Source organism: Xenopus tropicalis, chromosome 4 (assembly GCF_000004195.4).
Source record: "Xenopus tropicalis strain Nigerian chromosome 4, UCB_Xtro_10.0, whole genome shotgun sequence".
NCBI lineage: Eukaryota > Metazoa > Chordata > Amphibia > Anura > Pipidae > Xenopus > Xenopus tropicalis.
Window position 1 is genome coordinate 68,682,930 of NC_030680.2, and position 23,019 is coordinate 68,705,948.

The following is a 23,019-nucleotide window of genomic DNA, read 5'->3' on the forward strand; positions in this document are numbered from 1 at the left end:
TGGCTCAGGTAGTGCAGCTCATTCAGGATGGCACATCAATGCGAGCTGTGGCAAGAAGGTTTGCTGTGTCTGTCAGCGTAGTGTCCAGAGCATGGAGGCGCTACCAGGAGACAGGCCAGTACTTTAGGAGACGTGGAGGAGGCTGTAGGAGGGCAACAACCCAGCAGCAGGACCGCTACCTCCGCCTTTGTGCAAGGAGGAACAGGAGGAGCACTACCAGAGCCCTGCAAAATGACCTCCAGCGGGCCACAAATGTGCATGTGTCTGCTCAAACGGTCAGAAACAGACTCCATGAGGGTGGTATGAGGGCCCAACAATGAGGGGTTGTGCTTACAGCCCAACACCGTGCAGGACGTTTGGCATTTGCCAGAGAACACCAAGATTGGCAAATTCACCACAGGCGCCCTGTGCGCTTTACAAATGAAAGCAGGTTCACACTGAGCACATGTGACAGACGTGACAGAGTCTGGAGACACCGTGGAGAACGTTCTGCTGCATCCTCCAGCATGACCGGTTTGGCAGTGGGTCAGAAATGGTGTGGGGTGGCAATTCTTTGGGGGACCGCACAGCCCTCCATGTGCTCGCCAGAGGTAGCCTGACTGCCATTAAGTACCGAGACGAGATCCTCAGACCCCTTGTGAGACCCTATGCTGGTGCGATTGGCCTTGGGTTCCTCCTAATGCAAGACAATGCTAGATCTCATGTGGCTGGAGTGTGTCAGCAGTTCCTCCAAGACGAAGGCATTGATGCTATGGACTGGCCCGCCCGTTCTCCAGACCTGAATTCAATTGGGGACATCATGTCTCGCTCCATCCACCAACGCCACGTTGCACCACAGACTGTCCAGGAGTTGGTGGATGCTTTTGTTCAGGTCTGGGAGGAGATCCCTCAGGAGACCATACACCACCTCATCAGGAGCATGCCCAGGTGTTGTAGGGAGGTCATACAGGCACGTGGAGGCCACACACACTACTGAGCCTCATTTTGACTTGTTTTAAGGACATTACATCAAAGTTGGATAAGCCTATAGTGTTTTTTTCCACTTTAATTTTGAGTGTGACTCCAAATCCAGACCTCCATGGGTTGATAAATTTGATTTCCATTGATAATTTTTGTGTGATTTTGTTGTCTATACTAGTTACTGTTGTTATTGGTAGCTACTTTAGTTACTCCTTGCACACCACTTCAATAATGTTTTGCAACATCTTACTCTTCTATGTTACATGTTGGTACTGTTTTACTGCGTGTCTTACTTGATTTTGTTCTGCTCTCTATACACTAGCACATTGTTTATATTGGTTACTGTGGTTACAATCACTGTGTTTTTGGCGCTGTTTTTCTGTGGAGGGGTATTTATAGGGGGTTGGGTTTATACTGTCTTTTGGTTTGTCCCTGAGGAAGAGTTTTTTTTCAATAAATTTTTCACTTATTGCAAAGTCCCTGTGTGTGCGGCTCTGTGCCTTTATATATATATATATATATATATATATATATATATATATATATATATATATATATATATATATATATATTTGTTTTGCCAAACAGAGTTGTGTACTCTTGCACTGTATCAGTATATTAGTGTATTATAAGCTTTATAAAATTAGATGAAGTGTTAGGGACACCAGCAAGTCATCTTTATGCTAGGGTATCCTATAGGCAAATGTGAGGGCATTAGTATGGCATGAAAGGTTTTTCCTATGCTAGATAATGCAACAGGACAATGACCATAAATGCACAAGCACATTTTACAACTGTATGGCTGGAAAAAAAATAAAAATGTTAAGTTTTTACATAATAAACTTCACTTTCACTATATAAATAATATAAATCTTGTTTCCTTTAGTCTTGGAATTACACAAACACAGCAAGCAGGCAGGTGCCATTTTGTTAATAAGGAAAGCTTTTCATCATGCCAAAATCTTGTTTATGTGCCAGAATGGGGTTCCTGATGCTCATGCCCATGCACTGGTTACACAATTAAATGATGATGAGGAGGGAGGAGTGCTGAATGGAAGGCAATATATGATTAACAACTGGGATCTTTAAATATATTTTATATTGGCTCTTTGTGTTAATAAAAAAAGTAATTTGATTTAATATGAAAAAGACATTTATTATGCAATTTTTATGTCTATGTGACAGGTCCCCTGTAAGAGATTTGTTTCAAATGAATGTCCTCACAGAACAGCGAAGTAAAGCAATATTGAAAGGAAATGCCTACTAAAACCTGGTTCATTTTTCTAACCTATAAAGCATATGCCTTCTATGAGAGATATTTTCCTACTGACCTAAGACATGAGCAGTACTGTTTGGCTTTCAAGCAGCTGTGCTGCCTTCTTTGTACCTATTACAGAGCATTTATTACCTTGGTTTTCCTGCAGCCAACACCTGACTGGTTGCTCTTTTTCTCATACCTTTCATTGTCCCATTTATTTAACTGTGCTTTCAATATTTGCACGATAAATGAAGATGAAAATTACAGTACACATAACATTGAACACAAGCATCTATTTTTTTAATTTGCAGTTGGCATCTACCAGACAGGGTAGGATAGAAGACACAATTAAAACATTTATAATTGTATTTAAGCTTATTGTATGTCTGCCTATCTGTTAATGTTTTATTTAATATTCAGCATTCTTATTTTCTAATTGTGTGATTTTGGATATTTTATAGTAGCTGTGATATTACATCACCCATTAACATGATGTTCTGGAGGGAATGTGTCCTATTCACTTCTAGCTTTAGCAAGGATATTTCAGTATGGTAAAGAGTATAGAGAAGATTGTGAAGACTTCTATAAAACATAATACGGTGGGGTAAATACTTGTTAGCATCTAATTTTAGATACATTTCAGTTTTTTCCATCTAGCACCATTTTATAGGTCCTGCTATCAGGTGTCATGTAGCTCTATGAAAGTTGCATATATCATGCTAGTTTTTACACCAGTGACTTTTTTTTCCATCTTTTCTGGATATATTCTTGTCATCTTTTCCCCTTACCTTAACCACGGGGTTACCTTTACTTTTAGGATTTTGTTGCTTTAGGGGGCATGGCTTCAAGAAAAAAAGGAGTTTTGGCCCTGTGGTTAAGTCTCTCTTCCACCTCTCAACAGTTGACCAATCACAAGTTAAAGTATTAGAAGACTGTAAGGATGTGAATTTGAGACACATTAAATATGTATAAGCAAACTAAGTAGGGGTTGTAGCCTATGGCTTAAGGATCTGCACACCAGGTGTGCTAGAGGTATGCTCCATACATAACTTTTCCCATTGCCTACATAGTTCCAGATTTACTACAAGCTGAATTGGCAGTTGTGCTAATTGCATCTTAAACTGAAATAAATTGTTACATTTGGAATTTAAACAAAAGTAATAAACTATATGTAAATCAAATATGCACATGAAAGCTTCCTTTGCTTATTAGAATGTCATTGTAAGTATAACATGGTGACGCCTCTGGCAACCTTTATATGTACAGATATGTACTGACATATCTGTACACTATGGCCAAATTTCACTGGTCTAATGGATTGAATATATATGGGGCCCATGTAGTTCTGGGTTGTCATTGGGTGACCATTTTTTACATTTAGCAGTACAGGTATGGGATTCTTATCCGGAAACACGTTATCTAGAAAGTTCCGAATAACGGAAAGGCCATCTGCCATAGACTCCAATAATTCTAATTTTTGAAAATGATTTCCTTTTTCTCTGTAATAATAAAACAGAACCTTGTACTTGATCCTAACTAAGCTACAATTAATCCTTATTGGAGCTAAAACAATCCTATTGGGTTTATTCAATATTTAAATGATTTTTATCAGTCTCAAGGTATGGAGATCCAAATTACAGAAAGATCCATTATCCAGAAAACCCCAGTTCCCATACCTGTAATAGATAACTGCTAGTAAGTCTCTATTCTGTGCAGACATCATGCCAAACCACAGGGTCTTTTTGTTGTTTTTCTGTGTCTTTGGGCTACAAATATATGAGCAAACTTTGTGTCTGGTTTTATATAGCAGTAATTGTTTGCTACAACAACAGGAGAGCTATAGGTGCTGGTTTATTACTACTACTGAAAAAGGCAAACACTTTTCTGAATACTCTGGTGACTGCATATATTTGCCATTGCAGGTACACAGTCAATTTAAAGTTATACTGGCACCTAAAATTAAACCTGTCATAACATTGTCTGTGCATGCTGTAAATAATTTTGCCATGAAAGTATTTGCTGGATGCTTTTACATTACCTATCTGATCCATATGTTACCAATGAGGGGGCTGCCATATTTGAGCAGCAAGAGTCCATTAGCTTTAGAAGCTATTACCCTAAAAAGGGACAGTCAGGGTGGCAAAACAGTCAAGTTTAGAAACTTGATTGATCAACAATGACCTATAGGTAACTTTTAATGTACATTAATATTCCGAAGAGTAGTTTTTGTGCGTTAGTATCACTTTAAGGCTCTTACTCAAAGGAATTTTTAATTGTGCTTGTGCTGCCTTAAATAAGTTAAGTCATCTGCTCATCTACTGCTTTAGAAAAATGTCTATGTGCATCATTTCTTAAAACAGTGTTCTATAGCAACCAATCAGCAGCTTGCTTTTATTTGTTCTATAGTTAGAAAAAGGCATCTCATTAGTTGCTATGGGTACTGCACAACTGCAAATCTGCACCAAGTAAACAAAGCCTTAATTTTAGCAAGTAATTTTCCCTCTACTAAAATAATATATTACAGCTTAATAATTAGAAAAATTTTAACTATGGTTTTATATTGTATGGATACTACACTCCTGTACAGGTTTGTGATCTATTATCCAGAATGCTTGGGAACTGGGGTTTTCCCATAAAAGGGATCTTTCTGTAATTTTGGTCTTCATGCCTTTGGTCTTCTAAAAAAAATCATGTAAATGTTAATTAAACCCAATAGGATTGTTTTGCCTCCAATAAGGATTAATTATATCTTAGTTGGGATCAAGTACAGGTACTGTTTTATTATTACAGAGAAAATGGAAATTTGTGGGAGTTGGCCTTCCCCTAATTTGGAGCTTACTGGATAATTTGTTTCGGGATAACGGATCCCATACCTGTACATGGTTTGTGAAATGTTCATTACTTTAAAAAGAAGACCAACATTTGCTTAGTGGGAAGGTTAATACGTCACCATTTCATTAAAATAGAGGGGAAAGGTGACATTTTTTTATCCTCAATGTAAAATCTCACCTTGTCTTTATCTTTCAGCCTGTTTGACATGGGAGGGGAATATTACTGCTACAGTTCTGACATTACCTGCTCCTTTCCTGCCAATGGCAAGTTCACTCCAGATCAGAGGGCTGTTTATGAGGCTGTGCTGAAGTCATCACGTGCGGTCATGAAAGCTGTAAAACCAGGTAACCCATCCAGCTGCAAGAACAGTTTGTCTCAGGCAAACAGAATCTCTTCATTTGTCATCTACAGATATAATATCACACCTGACACCTGCTAAACGTCACCACTTTCTCCAATTGCTCTATTTGGCACCACTCCAGATAATCATTGGGATTAATCACGAGGACCTTAGATGGCCTTCAGGTTTTAACTTTTACATTAAAAAATGTATTGCCAGCTACTTCTGTACTAAGGTGTAATAATTACATGGTCTGTACTCTGTAAGTCAATGTTTGTGAATACCATTTAGGGTTATGTTTACTAAGATTGGAGATAAATATCACCAGTGATGTTGTCCGTAGATCAGGAATTAAATTTGAAGTTACCTACAAGTTAGAAATCAAAAGCAAAGATCTGATTGGTTGCTATGGGCAACATCACCAGTGATATTTATCTCTAATCTTAGGAAACACGCCCCTTAGTCATGTAAAATACAGTAAAATCTTAGTAATAGTAGGAATCCTCTCACAATATAAAGGCACATGGAGCTACATTATAACTACAGTGTATACATGGTAGTTCTGGACAAAGTAAGCAGAATATATATTTCTGACATTGAGGTTCTGCAATAAAAGATGTTTTGGGCAACTTAGTGCCTTTTATTTTGTATGAGGGTTAGTAATTTTTTTTGTTTAAAGATCCTTACCGTTGTGGCCTGAATCCTTTGGCTTTCTTATACTCCATAGGTTTCTGAAATTATATCTTATATGATGTATTATATCATATAAAATGCCCTTACCTGTCTAGCTGTGTCTAAAGTACAAACCCAAGCACCCAATGACAGTCTTTAGTTGCTAAAGTCCAGCTGATGCTCAACTACAGCTATGGTTTCCTTGACTTGTATCTATATATATATATATATATATATATATATATTCTAGTTTGGGTGCAGCTATTACAGTGGGGAAAACAAGTATTGAACACCTCAAGGGTTTTCTCTGTAAATATATTTCTAATGGGGCTGTTGACATGAAATTTACACCAGATGTCGGTAACAACCCAAGTAATCCACACATACAAAGAAATCAAAACAAATAAATCCAGAAATTGTTATGTGTAATAAAGTGGAATGGCATAGGGAATAAGTATTTAACACACTTACTGAAATGTATTTAAAACTTAGGAGAAAAGCCTTTGTTGGTAATGCCAGCTTCACGGCACCTCCTGTATGGATAAACTAGTTGCATGCAAGGTCTGGAGGCCTCTTCTTTGAACTCGGATTTTTAGTTCTTTCCATAGATTTTCAATTGAATCGGGTGATTAACAGGGCCATTCTAGCAGCTTTATTTTCTTTCTCGAGAGTTTCCTTGGCTGTGTGTTTGGCATCACTGTCTTGCTGAAATGTCCACCCTTGTTTCATCTTCAGCATCCTGGTAGATAGCAGCAGATTCCTATCAAGTGTCCCAGTACATTTCACATTCATCCTTCCTTCAATTTTATGAAGTCTGCCAGTACCATATGCTGAAAAACAGCCCCACGCCATGATGTTCCCTCCTCCAAACTTCACTGTTGGTAGGTGTTTTTGGAGTGATATGCAGTGTAATTTCTCCTCCAAACATGTTATGTGCAATAACATCCAAAGAGTTACATTTTGGTCTCACCTGACTGAACTATATTCTCCCAAAATTCATAGGCTTGTCCAAATGTTGTGCAGAAAACTTTAAAGGAGCTTCAGCATGCTTATTCTTAAGCAGTGGAGTCTTGCGCAGTGAGCGTGTATAGAGGCCATGTCAGTTGAGTACATTACTTATTGTTTTCTTTGAAACAACTGTACCTGCTAATTCAAGGTTTTCTGATGTTCTCCATGAGTAATCCTTGGCTCTTGGACAACTCTTCTGATTATTATTTTGACTCCTCTGTCAGAAATCTTGCGAGGCCGTGGCTGTGTAGGATAAAATGATGATTTTTCTACTTCCAGATTATGGCCCCAATGGTGCTCACTGGAACATTCAGAAGCTTAGAAATACTTCTGTAACCAATGCCATCAGTATGTTTTGCAACAATAAAGTTGGGAAGGTCTTGAGAGAGCTCTTTGCTTTTACCCATCATGAGATGCTTCTTGTGTGATACCTTGGTATTGAGAAACTTTTTATAGGCCATAAATTAGGACTAAACCAGTTGATATTAATTTGCACTGATAGGGGGCAGGATTGCTTTCTAAATACTGACAGATTTCAGCAGGTTTCTTGGCTTTCCATGCCTTTTTGCACCTCCTTTTCTTAATGTGCTTAATACTTATTCCCTGTGCCATTACACCTTATTACACATAACTTAATATAAAGACTATTTTGTTTTGATTTCTTTGTATGTGTGGATTACTTGGATTGTTACCAACATCTGGTGTAAATTTCATGTCAGTAGCCCCATTAGAAATATAGTTACTGAGAAAACTGTTGACGTGTTCAATACTTATTTTCCCCGCTGTATCTAATACTTAATTAAGCAATGTCCCTACTGTCTGTCTCAGAACTTTTTTAGCTTTAGTTCAGCAGCAGCTGGAACACAGCAGTTTGTATACCTCCAGTCTTAATTCCATTACCCATAAATTTGTAACCTCATCTGGGAGTTGTAATTTTAAAGCAGCAGGGGAACTGCAAGCTGTACTATACTGCCATATTCTAATAAATTGTAATCACTAAATACAATAATACACAAGATCCAATATTTATAGCACCTAAGTGATTTTCCAATTGTAACATAATATTGTTATGGTCATATGCAGTGTTTCCTCTAACCTATGCAGTCATGCTCGCACATTCAAAATACAGCACCAGCACACAGTGCTCAGGAAATTTTGTATATCCATACACATACTTACTAGGGCTCACTATTTGACCTGTTTCTGGCTGGAAAACCTCATCACGGGCTATGGATTATTGCCCAAGTACAAATGTACCCAGTGTTGATAAATAAGCCCCTCTTGCTCAACATTTAAAAAAGAAATTGCCCCACAGGAAAACAGAAGGAATGTTCGTCTTTTTTTCTGACATGAGAAAGAAACAATTCAAATCATATTATTTTTCAGTAAAACTAGTGGGAAACATATTTACTGATTATATATGGTTGTAATATATTAATGGTACATTTGTTTTGTAGCTAAACATGAACATTAATTAAATAATGTGCCGGCCAAAGTCATCCTGATTGGGCCAAAACCCTTAGCAAATTGAGCAGGTTGTACATGCATGCATTTGTTGTTCTTGTCAGTGTTAGACCCTTATTAGATTGTATGCAGGTAAATACAATTCATTTATTTAGCTAATGTTTTTGCTAATTATGCAGGCCCGTATTATATTATTAAAATACTAAAAGATAGCATTCTACATGTATTAACATCATTATCTTGATATACCAGTTCATAAGACATTTAAGTTCAGTGAGTGCAAGGCTTACTGAACTGAAAAGGGCTTTTATAATGAAAGCACGACACACTTTGTTTCAATGCTAAACATATGCCTTCATGCCATTTGCTCAAACGCTGACCTATATTTCTGGTTTAAATTCTGTTCTTAAACCACTGTCTGTGTAGCCAGCGCTTATGATTTCCGTTTCTCATTAGCTTCTCGCAGCAGGATTCCTGCCGCTGATTAGAGCTTGTTCATTGTTCACACTGAAATTCCTCTCGTGTGGATTACCATTGCTATAAATTTTCTGCTCCTGTCAGAAAGGCCAAGTTAAAGGGGCTAACCTTAACTTGAAAGCTTGCACAGGAAGCAGGCAGTCGTCTGGCCTTGAGAGACAACACACTTTCTCTAAACATGTCACCTCTAATATTATCCAACTCCAATTTAACTCTTTCCTATTGCTAAAAGTACGGACATAGCTGGAGCAGTATTTCATTTTCAAATTATTTCTAGAAAGACAAACATTACATGACTGTACCCCATACAGTTGTACAACTTGCCCCCTAGGTTTGGTCTAGAGCTGCATAGGTATGCCATGGGTTACTGGTATGGTGCAGAGTATCCCAAGAGTTGTAAGGGACCCCAATATAAAAGTGGTTTTCTGATGGTAGCCCTGGGTTGGAGCATCCATTAATAAAGGTGTGGTGTAGCAGTTGTGTTCCTTCTTAAACTTTTGGGTTTTACAATTTTTTTTTTTTTTCCTGGACAAGCAAAATGTCTTCTGGATAAAGGCCTGGGCATGGCTTTTCCTGTAAATAATTTTTCTTTAAATTTGTTTTAAATATACTGTCAGTGTTAGGTAACTCAGCCTGTTATCATCTGTCAGAATACAACAACAACTACCCATATGGAGGATTTGCTATTATAAAATACCAGTTGAAAGCGTTGCACTGCAACATTCAGAGATCATTTTGGAGGAACAAACTATTGTTTTCTAAAATCCAAGCTAGATGTTAGCTGGAAAGGGAGCATAAAAGCAAAATAGCCGGCAAGCTGCCCTTATCAGTGACATTCTTGTGATGGGAGAACTCTGCCACAATCTAGCTTTTGGCATTACAATATGGGCTGTGTATTGAGCAAAGGGATTTGGATGAGCAGGGTTTTTTTGGGCAGTGATCTGGTTAGCCTCCTATTCATGTGGATATGAAGAGAACATAAGAAAAACTGTCTAAGATATCACAGTGCTTCAGTGAGTGGAAAGGTAAAGCATGATACTAAGATTTGTGATGAGAGAGGAGTCTGTGTCAGAAAGAGACAGAATGGAAAGTGATGGGTGCCCCCTCAGTGATTATGGAAGAAAATTGCTGTACGCTGATGATTAAAATCAGATATTCAAGTACAAGGCCAATGCTGTGCTAGAAACAAGGCTGGCTTGCACCCTCTGCTATAATTCATCCACCCCCATATGCACTTTTACATTCAGTTTTTACAGTCCAAGTGACTGTGTTGCAATTTAAAATAAAGTCAATTCCAGTGATTTTATTTAGTCAGTGTGAAATGTATTAGGAGAGAAAACAACAATCTGATTTATTTGGTATAAAATAACAGTAAAAGTACAATGATTACCATATGACAGCATGTGGATTATTTTTTCCCTTAATGGAGGCCATGTTGTCTATTGTTTGCCATAATGCAGTTAGGAGGTACTTATCATCCCTAGTTCTCCCTGAAATATTTTTGCATGCTTGTTGGCTTCCAGAGCAGTTAATGGCAGATGTTCAATTGGCCGTGATGGCTTTAACTGAAAACACGTTCCTACAAACTCCCTTTGATTTCAGTGGAAGTCTTTGTGCCACATCTTATAAGAATTGATGTAGTAGGGGAAAAGAAACATGAACACAAGCGCAATTTATATAAAATACTATTGTTCTAAGATAGAGAGAGATGCCAGGGCTGCAAGCATATGGAAGTTTTGAATGGATAATGCTTGTTGATAAATAGCAGGACAGAAACTGAACTGCATTCCAGCCTCATGTGCAATATACTGTTACAAATCACTACTTGTGTGTGGGTGTGAAAAAGTTGTTTTTTTTTTTTTTTTTTTTTAAAGCAACACTGTCAGTTTTGTTGTCAGTGCAGAAATGTTCTAACTGGATCCTTTTTTGTACCTTCTAAAACATGTGTAATATGCTGAGCTCCAGCCTTCTGGAGGATTGTAGCTGTTTCCTTCAGGTGCTTAGAAAACCTGATGAAGGACCTGTGGATGCGAAACATGTTGCATATTTAGCAATAAAAGAAATAACTTGGTCACTGCTAATGGTTCTTTAGAGTGAAATTTAGTTTTTTGTCAAGTTTTGGAAGCTGGCCGGAGGTTCTGACTCTGTAAAAGAAACTACACACTGAATACACAGGAGGGAGAGTGTCACCACTTTGCTGTATTGCATTTCCAGCCCATTGGCCGAAATATTTTACCCATTGTGACTCTTTGTCCTCAGTAAAATGATGTCAGGCAGTGGTTAGGATTAGAATTATCTGCACCCCTACATAGAGATGTACTGCAGGGAATTCATTAAATAGTGGAACCACAGATTTGTTTCCTAAGGGAAATATTGTTATTTAGCTGCTGCTATAATATATTCTCTGTAGGTGGTCAAAAGGGACGTGCTGGAAGTGGGTCCAAGGTTTAGTAAGAAATATAGTCGAGGAATCTGATATTGTGTCAGTGCCTCAGAGCAAATGAGAATAACCAAGAAGCTTTGCACGAGTTTTCCCTCCATGCAGAATCAGCAAGAAAAATATACAAAAATGTGTTTTCTTTGTGGGTTTTTTTTTTTTAATTGCAAGGAAACATCTTTATAAAGTTTATTGCCCTCTGTTAAAAATGTTATTTGTTTCACTTGTTGTTTAGGGATATAAAATGGAATTTCTTGTTTCTCAGGTTCATTTTTAAAGGGGTCCTCCAACCAAAGACTTTTTGCACAGTTTCCAATATACAACAGTTAGAGATTTTCAGTGGTTTAAATGTATTGTTCAGTTGATTAAAGCTGATTAACTGGTCTGTAGGAGACTCCTGTTGAAATGTTTTAAGGGCAAAGTCAGGTGGTGATTTTTAATAAACCCAGTTGCTGTGACTAAAAAACCCCAGTCGCTGTGACTAATCACATGACTAACTTCTGTATAAATCAAGAAGTCGCTGCAGACGTGCAGTACAAGTCGCCCTACGTTGAGCAGTGGCAATGAGTCGCTGCAACTGGATTTTACAAATTCATGGCAACTAAGGGCCTGTCTGTCTTCACCCTGAGGGTCAGATCCAGATGAAAGAAGGGATAAACAAGTACTGCTTTATACTGCAAATACATTTATAAATAACGTTAAAACCATTGAACATTTTAAATTTAATTATTTAAGTTAATTAAGGTACATTAGAAAATTCCTTAGAATTACATTTCTTTCAATATGAAAAAGAGTTTTTGGGTTGAGGACCCCTTTAATCCCTCATCACAGGATAATTGTGGCTGATGTCATAATATCTGACACTAACAAATATGTTCCTTTTGAGCTTAAGCAGGTAACTTTCTCTGTCCAACACTAAGGGGCTGATTTACTAAGACACGATTTCGAATCCGAATTGGAAAAATTCCGATTGGAAATGAACATTTTGCGACTTTTTGTATTTTTTGCGATTTTTTCGGCGTCTTTACGATTTCGGCGTCTTTACGAAAGTTGCGCAAAGTCGCGATTTTTTCGTAGCGTTAACACTTGCGCGCAAAGTCGCGCCTTTTTCGTAGCGTTAAAACTTAAAAGGCGCGACGTTTCGCGCAAGTTTTAACGCTACGAAAAATCGCGACTTTGCTCAACTTTCGTAAAGACGCCGAAAAACTCGCGTTTTTACGCAAAAATCGTAAAGACGCCGAAAAACTCGCGTTTTTACGCAAAAATCGTAAAGACGCCGAAAAAATCGCAAAATTACCGATCATTACCAAAAAAATGCAATCGGACGCATTCGGCCCATTCGTGGGTTAGTAAATGTGCCCCTTAGAAGTGGAAAGTGCTATTTCCTTGGAATCCCAGTGGGTTCCCTTATAGTTGCTTTGTTTGTATTTTTAAAAATGCCACTGAAATCATAGCTGGAATTGTTTTGGCATAACTTACGTGTAATACAGTGTAGACACAGACCAGCTATATATAAAATATGCCTGGTTTTGTCAATACGTCTTTTAATTTTGGGTCACAGACAATTGCATTACCACAAGAGTTTGTTTTTGCCATTTAAGCAAGAAGTTGTTCTGTACCTATTGAAAACATAGATGTAAATAGAGTTATATGGGCTCATTTTTAGTCGTAAATGAACCCTATAATGTTTGCCCCAGGTCTGATTACCAATAGCAACTAATTCAAACAGGTCAACAGTAAATAGTATGTACTTATTGGCTGCCAAGTCTTGTGCAGAAAGAAGAAAATGGAGGGGGGGCAGATTTATAAAATATTAAATTTTTCACACTGGTCAAATTTTTATTCACACATTTATCAAAGCATTCCCGCCATTGTTTTTTACTCCAAAAAGTGTTCTTATGTGCTGTGGCCCAAATCTGTCTTAAATGTTTCATTTAAATGAGGTAAAAATGTATTTTCATTCAGGGGAAATGCTAGGGAGCAGTGATAAACATAGAAATTGTCTTAACAACAATATTTTTTTCAGATGATAGACTGAAAAAGAAAAAGGGATAAATCAGCCATTCTTTCACCAGAAGGCAACTACTGTTTGTCAACTTTTTAGATTCAGGCATATTGTATACATATTTAGTTTTTCTTTGGCTGATTATAAAGGTTGCCTTTATACAGCTCTCTTCAAACATTAGCAGGGGAGGGGGCGCTAAACAGTTTAGCAGCCTGTTTGCAATTCTCTGACAACTGGATGTGCTGCATGTTTCACAGCTCTTATCTCTTTCTGGTGGCTGAGCATCTGAGGCATGAATTGCAGTCTGTCTGCCTCTTTGAGACTCTGTCAGAAGAAGCCCTGCTCTTTTACCCTTAGTCTCAAGACAAACCAAGATTAATGAGCTAATAAATTTTTTTACTGTGACTGAAAAATAGCAAAGCGAAAAAATCTGCTAACATAGATTACTGTGCCACAATTTGTGGGCAGACTGTGGGTACCTGGAATGTTGTTATTAACACTCATCAACATAAATAGTAACTGAATAATATATTTATATCTTTATGTACTGTATATATGTTTTATTTGAATGGGTTAAAAATAAGACAAGTGTTTTGCACATCTCAATTTGCAAAAAGAATGAAGGGCACTCTGTTGCCCACTGTGTAAAGGCCAGACATTATTGTTCTGTAGAACTGAGCAACTGTTATTGATTATGATTTCATTACTAGGGGCATGGATTCATAAGAGTCCAAGGAATGTATTTTATTTTACTACAGCAAAGAAAGCAGAATAGCATTTCTTAGATATAATGATTGATACAAAACAAGAAAAATAAGTATACAAAAGATCAATCCATATTCTCTGCTCCCCTATTTCATTGATAATTTGATATTTGTGCTAGTGCACATATTTTAAAAATCAGGGTTTTTTTTTAGTAAAATAATTATCATAAAATTGTCAAGCCACCATACCAAATCTAGGAAAACCCCATATGGTGTCCTAACTATTTACCTCCATTCATACTTTTCACTTGCTCCTCCCTGCATTTCTTAGGATAAGTGTTTCCTGACCAAGAAACTGGTCTTTAAAGGAGAAGGAAAGGCAAAGTCACATGCCAAAATGTTAGGCACCCCCAAGTGACTTGAATCGCTTACCTTGTACCCCAGGCTGGTGCCCCTGTACAGAGAGAACAGTACCAGCCCGGGGTAGCTGTAGCGCTTCCTCCTTCCTGGTTCGCTGCGCGCGCATGTGCAGAAGAGTGAATAGTGGAACTTTAACAGAGAAGTCGGCTTTTCACTGTACTGTGCATGCGCCTATGTGTTAGTCTTAGCGAAACGCAGGCGGAAGGAGGAAGCACATCGCTACAGGTGCCCCGGGCTGGTGCAGTTTTCTGCTAACAGGGGCACCAGCCCGGGGTACGAGGTAAGCAATTAAAGTCCCTTGGGGGTGCTTAACATTTTAGCACCCCAAGTGACTTAGCCTTTCCTTCTCCTTTAAGGCTGTATCACAGATCTGGGCTGGGCTGATTTAAAATTGGCCCTGGCATTTAGGGCTCTGGCACACGGGGAGATTAGTCGCCCGCGGCAAAACTCCCTGTTCGCGGGCGACTAATCTCCCCATGTGCCAGAGCCCTTAAAGTACACAGAGATACAAACAGCCCACCAAATAGTGACTGTCTGTGGCATCTTATAGCAGCCCCTCTGGCATTTTCCAAAATCTAGAGATTATCAGTCTGAGCTTGCTTGATCCTCTCCTGTCATTAGCTTTTATAGGAGAGAGACTGCCACAGCCAAAACATTGGTCTCACAGGCATAATTTTACTTGTGGCTTTTAAAGACCAGTGCATTGGACAGGAGACATGTTTACCAAGAGATGCAACCATGCAGGGAGGTGCCAGCCAGTAAATAGTATGTGCTGAAGTGCAGACCACAGCTGGTTCAATGAGCATACTCTTGCACGTCTTCCCCATGTCAGCATAAATTACCCCCATTGCCTCTTAGATTTAAACCAGTTTAGCTCAAAGATGTACTGTTGAGAAAATGCTAGTAAAATCAACTTGTAACTTTATAAAACTTTTTGATTTTTAATCAAGTAAGTAATAAATATTGTTATAACATGCCTTGCAAAACCTGATTAACAGCCGTCATTTAAGCTTTATAGGTGTTTACTTTTGATTTGCAGCTCTATAACATATTGGCTCAAAATAAAGGGGAATTCAAGTAACAGGGTAAAAGAAGAAGCATACATGTTAATAATGAGATGTGCAGAAATTCAGAATGACAAAAAATACTGATTAAGTGAATTAAAGAACAAATAAGAACCAAAATGCCTTCCCAAAGAATCCTGTGGAAGATGCAGAAACTCAGTGTGTACCAATTACATGTAGGTCCCCAGCCATTTAACCCGGATATAATATCACCATATAAATGACAAATCTAACGCAACAAGTCAGGACTTAAGGACAGAAAAACCTGGGGCAATCCATTTACTAATTACTTAGAATTAATGAGAGTTGTTAATGTTAACAAAACCTCTAACAGTAAGATCTTTTGTGCAAAATGCAGTATATTTAACAGCAGGAAAATCTTTAAAATGTGGAAGCATTAATCATAAAAAAAACATAATAAAGTGGGGGTAAGATTAAATTATATTACATGTTCAGTATAAACACACAGAACAGCTGGTCTAAAATGCAGTTTAAAGTTGAGTTATCCGTTCATGTTTCTATTTGATAAGCTGGTTTGGTCTTTTGACTACTGAACAATGAGTGGCTCCAAAAGAACTGGTTTGCCTAATTAAAGGTTATGAGAAAACAGATACAAATGTTTCCCTAAACTGTTCACCTTAAATAGCTACACATGCAGCATGCCATCAAATGAATTCAATAAGTTACTTACATTCGTAAGTGCCAAACTGGCATATAGTGCTAGAAACCATTTTACACATGCATTGCTTTTCATGAATATACCTTTACATATTACAACTTATGACTTTTTGTAAATGTAAATATTAAAATGCAGAAATACTATTACTAAACAATTTGTCGATCCCGAAGCAGTGTTTTTATTACTCATAGATAAAGGTAACAAGTTAATAGAATAGTTTTAGCCTCGGTATATATTTATAAAAATCTGCTGATTTGAAATTAGGCTTAAGTGCAACAGAGGACTGTTGCTGATTAATGATGTCTCACTGTTAATCCCCTGGTTTCTAAGTTTATCATTTCCCTTGTGGATATTATTGAGAAAGGTGGTTTTTCATTCTTCCTTGTCTCTGCCAATAATTACTGGCTGGCTGGTGACCAATCAGGACTATAAGTGTACTACTCGGTGGCCCTCACTGAATGGCTCGGTCGCTGGTTCAGTGACCTGTATTACACATTATATCATTTGGCACAAAATTAAGAATTAAGCAGACACACGATCAGCAGATTTTTCTGGGCACATATGTCCCAAAGTCCAAGGGCACTCCATTCTAACTACACTGTCTGCTATGCTGTTACAGATATAGTAGGGATGTATAAGCATTGAATTCCTATAATGTCAATATTTTAAAACATTGCCAGTAATAAAAATTGCTCTTATATGAACCTGGTAATGATAAGAGACTGTTATTAAAGCCTTTTAAACACTTAAAATCTAACTAGCGTCCATGCCTTCCTTAGAATAATTTAAATCCTGACTCACCAAACAATGATTTTAGATAAAAGTCACACTTGCTGCTTTATGTGGAATGTGCAACCCTTAATGTTATGCTGCCAAATATTTCACAAAATAGATACAGATAAGGTGATACAGTGCCATTGTGTATACAAAGAAATTAAAAGAAATACTAACACTACTTTTAAATATATGCTTTTAGCAAGTAGCTGCATTTTAGGGCTACAGCAGCCTCTTTAGTACTTTAGTGGGTTAGACTGCTTAGAGTGCTGTCAAAGAAAAAGTGGACACCAACCCGACTTTCAGTTCTTCATAGTTAGTGGTACATTAATGTAGAACAGGGATCCCCAACCTTTCTTACTCATCACAGTCAAATGTAAAAAGACTTGGCGAGCAACACAAGCATCATAAAAGTACATGGAGGTGCCAAATAAGGGCTAAGAATGGCTATTAGGTAGCCTCTATGCACACTATCAGCTTACAGGAGGCTTTATTTGGTAGTAAATCTTGTTTTTATTCCAAGTCAGGAATTCAAAAATAACTACCTGGTTTGGGGGCACTGAGAGCAACATCCAACACTGATGTAGAAGTATGTTTTTCTTTTACACAATCTAGAGTATCTGAATTAATGTAATAAAGATACTTTTCTACAGGGTTTCTAATTTAAAAGTGAACTTCTCTACTTTTCAGCTGTTTTGGGGCTTTTGTAAAAAGTAATATTCCTTGAACTAATAAGTGATAGTAATTAATCCATGTCAGACCTCTGACAGAGATAGATATAAAGTGGCAGGGGCACACAGAAAACTGTGCCAGGCTGGAAGGAAATGGTCAGCATAACCACAAAACACAGGAGGGGACAATGTGACACTTCCCTGAACAGCTGCATTGCAGGTTAATGCAGATGATCAGATCTCCTTAGACATGGCAGCTTATCACACCTTGATTAAAATCCTGGCCACTAGAAGGTCAAAGTGTTAGTGCACAGGGTTTTTATCTCTGAAATTCCCCTTTTTATTAGTAGGAGTAGAGAATTTGAATCAGTTATTCAAACACCATGACATTCTAATTCATGGTAAAGAGCAAGGCTTGTTCATACACTATTCTACATCTAATGGGGCAAAAACAAGTATATTTTTCCTTCCTATTTTATTATTCTCAGCCTTTCTGTGCATTTCTGTTTTGACTGATTCTGTATAAAATTGATTGACTCAATAGCAGTCCTGGTCGTTAAAACACTAATCACTCTACTTAGATGTATTTGATTTGCTGAGCTTGGTCTTTGTACCTTTCAGCACTGAAATACTAATTAGTGAAGCTTTCCGTTTCAAGCTTAAATTCTTCTACTATTTGTGGTACGGTGTTTAAAATAACTTCATTTTTCTACTACTTACATTACATTAGCCTTATTATGGCCACTGATTTACTTTACTGCTTTAGATTTAGTGCCAGGCTAGAAACTCAGCCTCAGTGTTTCTGTTATATATAAACTGTATCCATTCTTAACTCCTGTTAATTGGAGAAACTACATGCCAGGCACACAGCATTTAATACAGTTTAAAGTGGTGGAACTAAAGCCAGTAACACTGAAATGTAATTACTTTTAAGGTTCTACAAAGGGCCGCTGTAATGTAATACATATGTGGGAGATACATTACTGTATGTTATCATATATCATCATGTATATGATTTATATTTGATATATTCTAATTTGCGGTCTAATGGGGCAACCTATTCTGCAATATATTTAGGTAAAACACTAAGCTCCTGTAGTACCTACTTGGATCCCTTACTACTGCCTTGCTGCTGTTAAATATAAATGTACCTATCAGTTGGGTTTGGACTGTGGAAGCACCTAGTGGAACATAAGAAGAACATGCCAGTAGTTTCTAGGTTAAAAATGAAGGCAGATCCCCGCCATGATAAATACATTTGCAAAAAATATCCATGGAAGGTCTTAAAGCTGCTTTTCAATGAACTGTTGCTTCTTTTCGATAAGATGAAAAGTACAGCATGCATATTGACCCCCAGTTAACAAGAATACTGTGTATTGCTATTTACTGGATAGAGCAGTGAAACGCAATAAAGTTAACCAAGAATTTTCAGTTGATCTGTGAGGGAACCACCTAAAACTGGTAACCAAAAAAATCTGTAATTTTTTTTCAGGCCAGGAACCACCATTAGCAGAGGTGTCAGACTGTTCTTATTACAGTCATTAGGGGCATTTGTGAACTTGTCTTAGATGGGTGAATGTGTTGGCTGAGAAGAACAGACCATGTGCCATGAACCTAAATTCTGTTGCTTCGGGTATTCTCCAGTTCCCCTCTTTTTATTAATAAAAAAAAGTTGTTTTTTCTCTGTTTCAGTCTGTTTTATAACTTGTGTCTTTTCCAAGGTGTTGCTTGGCCAGATATGCATCGCCTTGCTGACAGAGTCCATCTGGAGGAGCTGACCAAAATTGGCATTCTGAAAGGCAATGTTGATGACATGATAAAGGCTCACATGGGTGCAGTTTTCATGCCACACGGTCTTGGACATTTCCTAGGAATTGATGTTCATGATGTCGGAGGTTATCCAGAGGTTTGTGCTCTTTTAATATTGGAATGTTTTATGCGATCATGATTTCAGCGAATGCGCATTTATGCAATCAATCCCTAAGCATGTCATTAGTATGTGCCTTGTCAGCTAAATGTCATTGGCTCTCTGTATAATGTAGGTTTGCTTTTGTATCAGAAAAATACTTTTATTGAAGGTACAGACCTATTATTCCTTGTCAGTATTATTTACCTTGTGGTTATCGTCAGTATGAAATGTATGTCAGTTTTATTTCGGAGAAAAAAAAAGGAATTTTGATCATTCCTGGAAATTCAAGCCACAAAGTAATGAATGTTAATTTCCTTTATTGCATGTTTGCTCTTTCCAGGCACCAGCACCTCACGCAGAAACATTTAGGCCTTTTTACGCGCAATTTAACATTGTTTTAGTAGTTTTTAATATTTTGTTATTACTGGCCAGATGTTCTTAACTTTTTGGTTTTAATGATCCTTTTATTCTCAGTATTAGCAAATATAAGCACTTAACAAATGGAAATGAATTGTAACTAATGCAAAATCTCACTTAAAACTACCTATCTGTCAGAGTTGCCCTATGCAAGGCCAGTGCAGAGAGCTAAAAATATATAAAAATGAACTACTGCATATGTAGCATATAAACCACAGGTTACTAATGGACTTTTAATGGAATCTGTACACATATCACTTATATAACTAAGTTTATTTAAGGGGATTGGATATCTGCTTACAATGAAAAGAAAAATGGGGAATCCAGATATATGAAAACTGAACCACTTTTAAAACCAGACTTTGCCACACCTATCTAACACAGCTCTGTGAAGTAACTATCATTTAAAGGTTTGTGTAACTGACCATTATGTACTAGTTTGGGCCCATGGCCCTCCCACCTAACCTTCATTTTGTTACAGAGCTGTGAACCTGGATTTTAACATAGCAAATTAATACAATTGCTGGAAAATTGCATACTTTAGTAAATAATGTGCTTTTTGAGATTTAAATAAACCAGTATCGGAGCAGGACACAAATGTTTCCCTGTGCTTCTGAAAGGAGTACATAACATTATAGAATGGAATCGCTTCCACAATATGTTTTTTTTTTTTATTATATTTCCCTTCAAAAGGCTTAAGTTTAATTCTTGCTTAACTTTTAGGGCCTACAGTTGGCTTGTTGTAATCAGAGCTAAGGAACAAAAAAAATCACCCTGAAAACTTAAGCAAATAGGAGGGATGCCAAAGTGGCCCTCTTTGTCCAAGAGCATTGTTAGCTTAGTATTTCATGACTGATCAGGACTGTTCTGATGCTGGCATACACTGGAAATGTTAAAATGTACTGGTGCAACAGCCAACTAGTTTTTAAGTCCTGGCAATTCAAGCTGACATTTGATCCAGTGGATGAACTGATGAAACCAGCTGATACGATTGATGCCGTGATCAGGATAGGGGCTGACAAAAAACTGAATTTATTGACATTAATGATATGTGCATTTTTGAAAATTATTAGAGGATAAGATTTTCTAGATATCTAAATGAAAAAAATCTTCTAAATTTCTAAATGAAAAATAATAGAATTGCATTTTATGTTTATAAACATCACCTTTATTTTTCACATAAGAAATACTCGTATATATAAATGACATACAGGTATGGGACTGTTATCCGGAAATCCATTATCCTGAAAGTTCTGAATTATGGGAAGGCCATCTCCCATAGACTCCATTATAATCAAATAATTCTCATTTTTAAAAATGATTTCCTTTTTCTCTGTAATAATAAAACAGAACCTTGTACTTGATCCTAACTAAGGTATGGAGATTGTGAGGCATAAAATGTTCTTTTGATTATTTTGGTCTATTTTGGTATTATCTATAGCTGTTAGCATTATTTTGTATCATCACTTACCATATCTTGTAGCTCTGTATAAAAAATGTTTTATTAGAAAAATAATCCCTCTCCGCACAGTGGATTTAAAGGAATACTGTCATGGGACAACATGTTTTGTTTTTTTTTAGTTAATAGAGTTTCTCCAGCAGAATCTTGCATTGAAATACATTTTTCAAACACATAAACATATTTTTTTATATTTAATTTTGAAATTTCACATGGGGCTAGCCATATTCTTTATTTCCCAGGGTGGCACAGCCATGTGATTTGTGCTCTGATAAACTTCAGTCACACTTTACTGCTGAGCTGCAAAATAAATAGTAGAGTGAATCATTTGCTATGTAAACAGTGTAATTTAGAAATAAAAAGTATAAAATACAACCATAAAAATCATGACAGTATCCCTTTAATGATTTAATAGGATTATGTGCTAATATGGAAGAAACCCTTGCCTAGTCCAGACAACTTCAACCAATCAGCTGCTTGCTCTTATTATGCTTAGTGCACTATTTTAGTAAAAGCTAACTGTTAATTGGGTACAATGGTTTATGTAAACCAGGACCTGAGAATATTTGGTTGTGTTACTACATAATCCCTGTATTTTGAGTAGAATTGAGTAGATTAGCTGTTGAGTAGAATTTTACTGTCAATAAAAACAATTCTTCAGATATAGTCAACCACAGTAATTATACATTTGAATCATTTGATAAAGGGCAAGTGGGTTGATTCATGTAGTGCAAATAGATTAGTTGTATGTATATCTTTATTTATTTTTATTTATGTATTGGTTCTTGAAAAAATAGATTTACACCAACCACTTTTATTGTACATCTTCAGGGGCGGGCCAAGCCGACCGGGCGCCCTAGGCAACCCGGTCAGCCAACTCCGCCCACTCCCCTCCCGAAGGGCGCATGCGCGCCAAAGCACAGGAGGGGGCGTAGGGGGGGTGGAGCGATTATATCGGTCATTGCCTCCACCACTAATAACAAGTGGCGGAGGCAATGACATAGTAGCACTAGGGGTAGGCAGGAGAGGTACCTACCTGGCGCCCCTCGATCGTTGCGCCCTAGGCAGCTGCCTCTTCTGCCTACCCCTGTACATCTTTGTACCTATTTTCTGTCATGGTAACTTCTCAGAAAAACAACTTTAGTGAGACAATAACTTCTCAGGAAGCAACTTAGGATTTGAGGGTGAGTGTATAGGGTACTATAAAAAAGTGAAAATTTATAACAAGCCTGCTTAACCACCATCTTTCTCTTATATTTTAATATTCTCACTATGCTCTTAAGCCTTTCAAATAAGGAGAACTGTGTTGCAATAACAGTGTAAGCACTTTAATAGTTATCATAAATGTTTAGTATGTAAAATAAAGGTTTTGCCAGAAATGAGGAAGGCAAATAAATGTTTTATATGTGCACATGAATAAGATACTGCTAGTAGTTATCTGGTGTTAATACTCTTTTTCTGTCTGGAAG

The 23,019-nt window shown here is 37.3% G+C and overlaps 1 protein-coding gene across 2 annotated transcripts in view; it reads left to right on the plus strand.

Annotated features, from left to right (window-relative positions):
* Nucleotides 1-23,019, plus strand: part of pepd (peptidase D) — a 125,253-nt gene that overhangs the window by 96,493 nt on the left and 5,741 nt on the right. For both annotated transcript variants that reach the window (XM_012960953.3, NM_001008093.1), the window contains 2 exon segments: nucleotides 5,246-5,394; nucleotides 19,487-19,671. In XM_012960953.3, coding sequence (XP_012816407.1) covers nucleotides 5,246-5,394; nucleotides 19,487-19,671 — 334 coding nt within the window.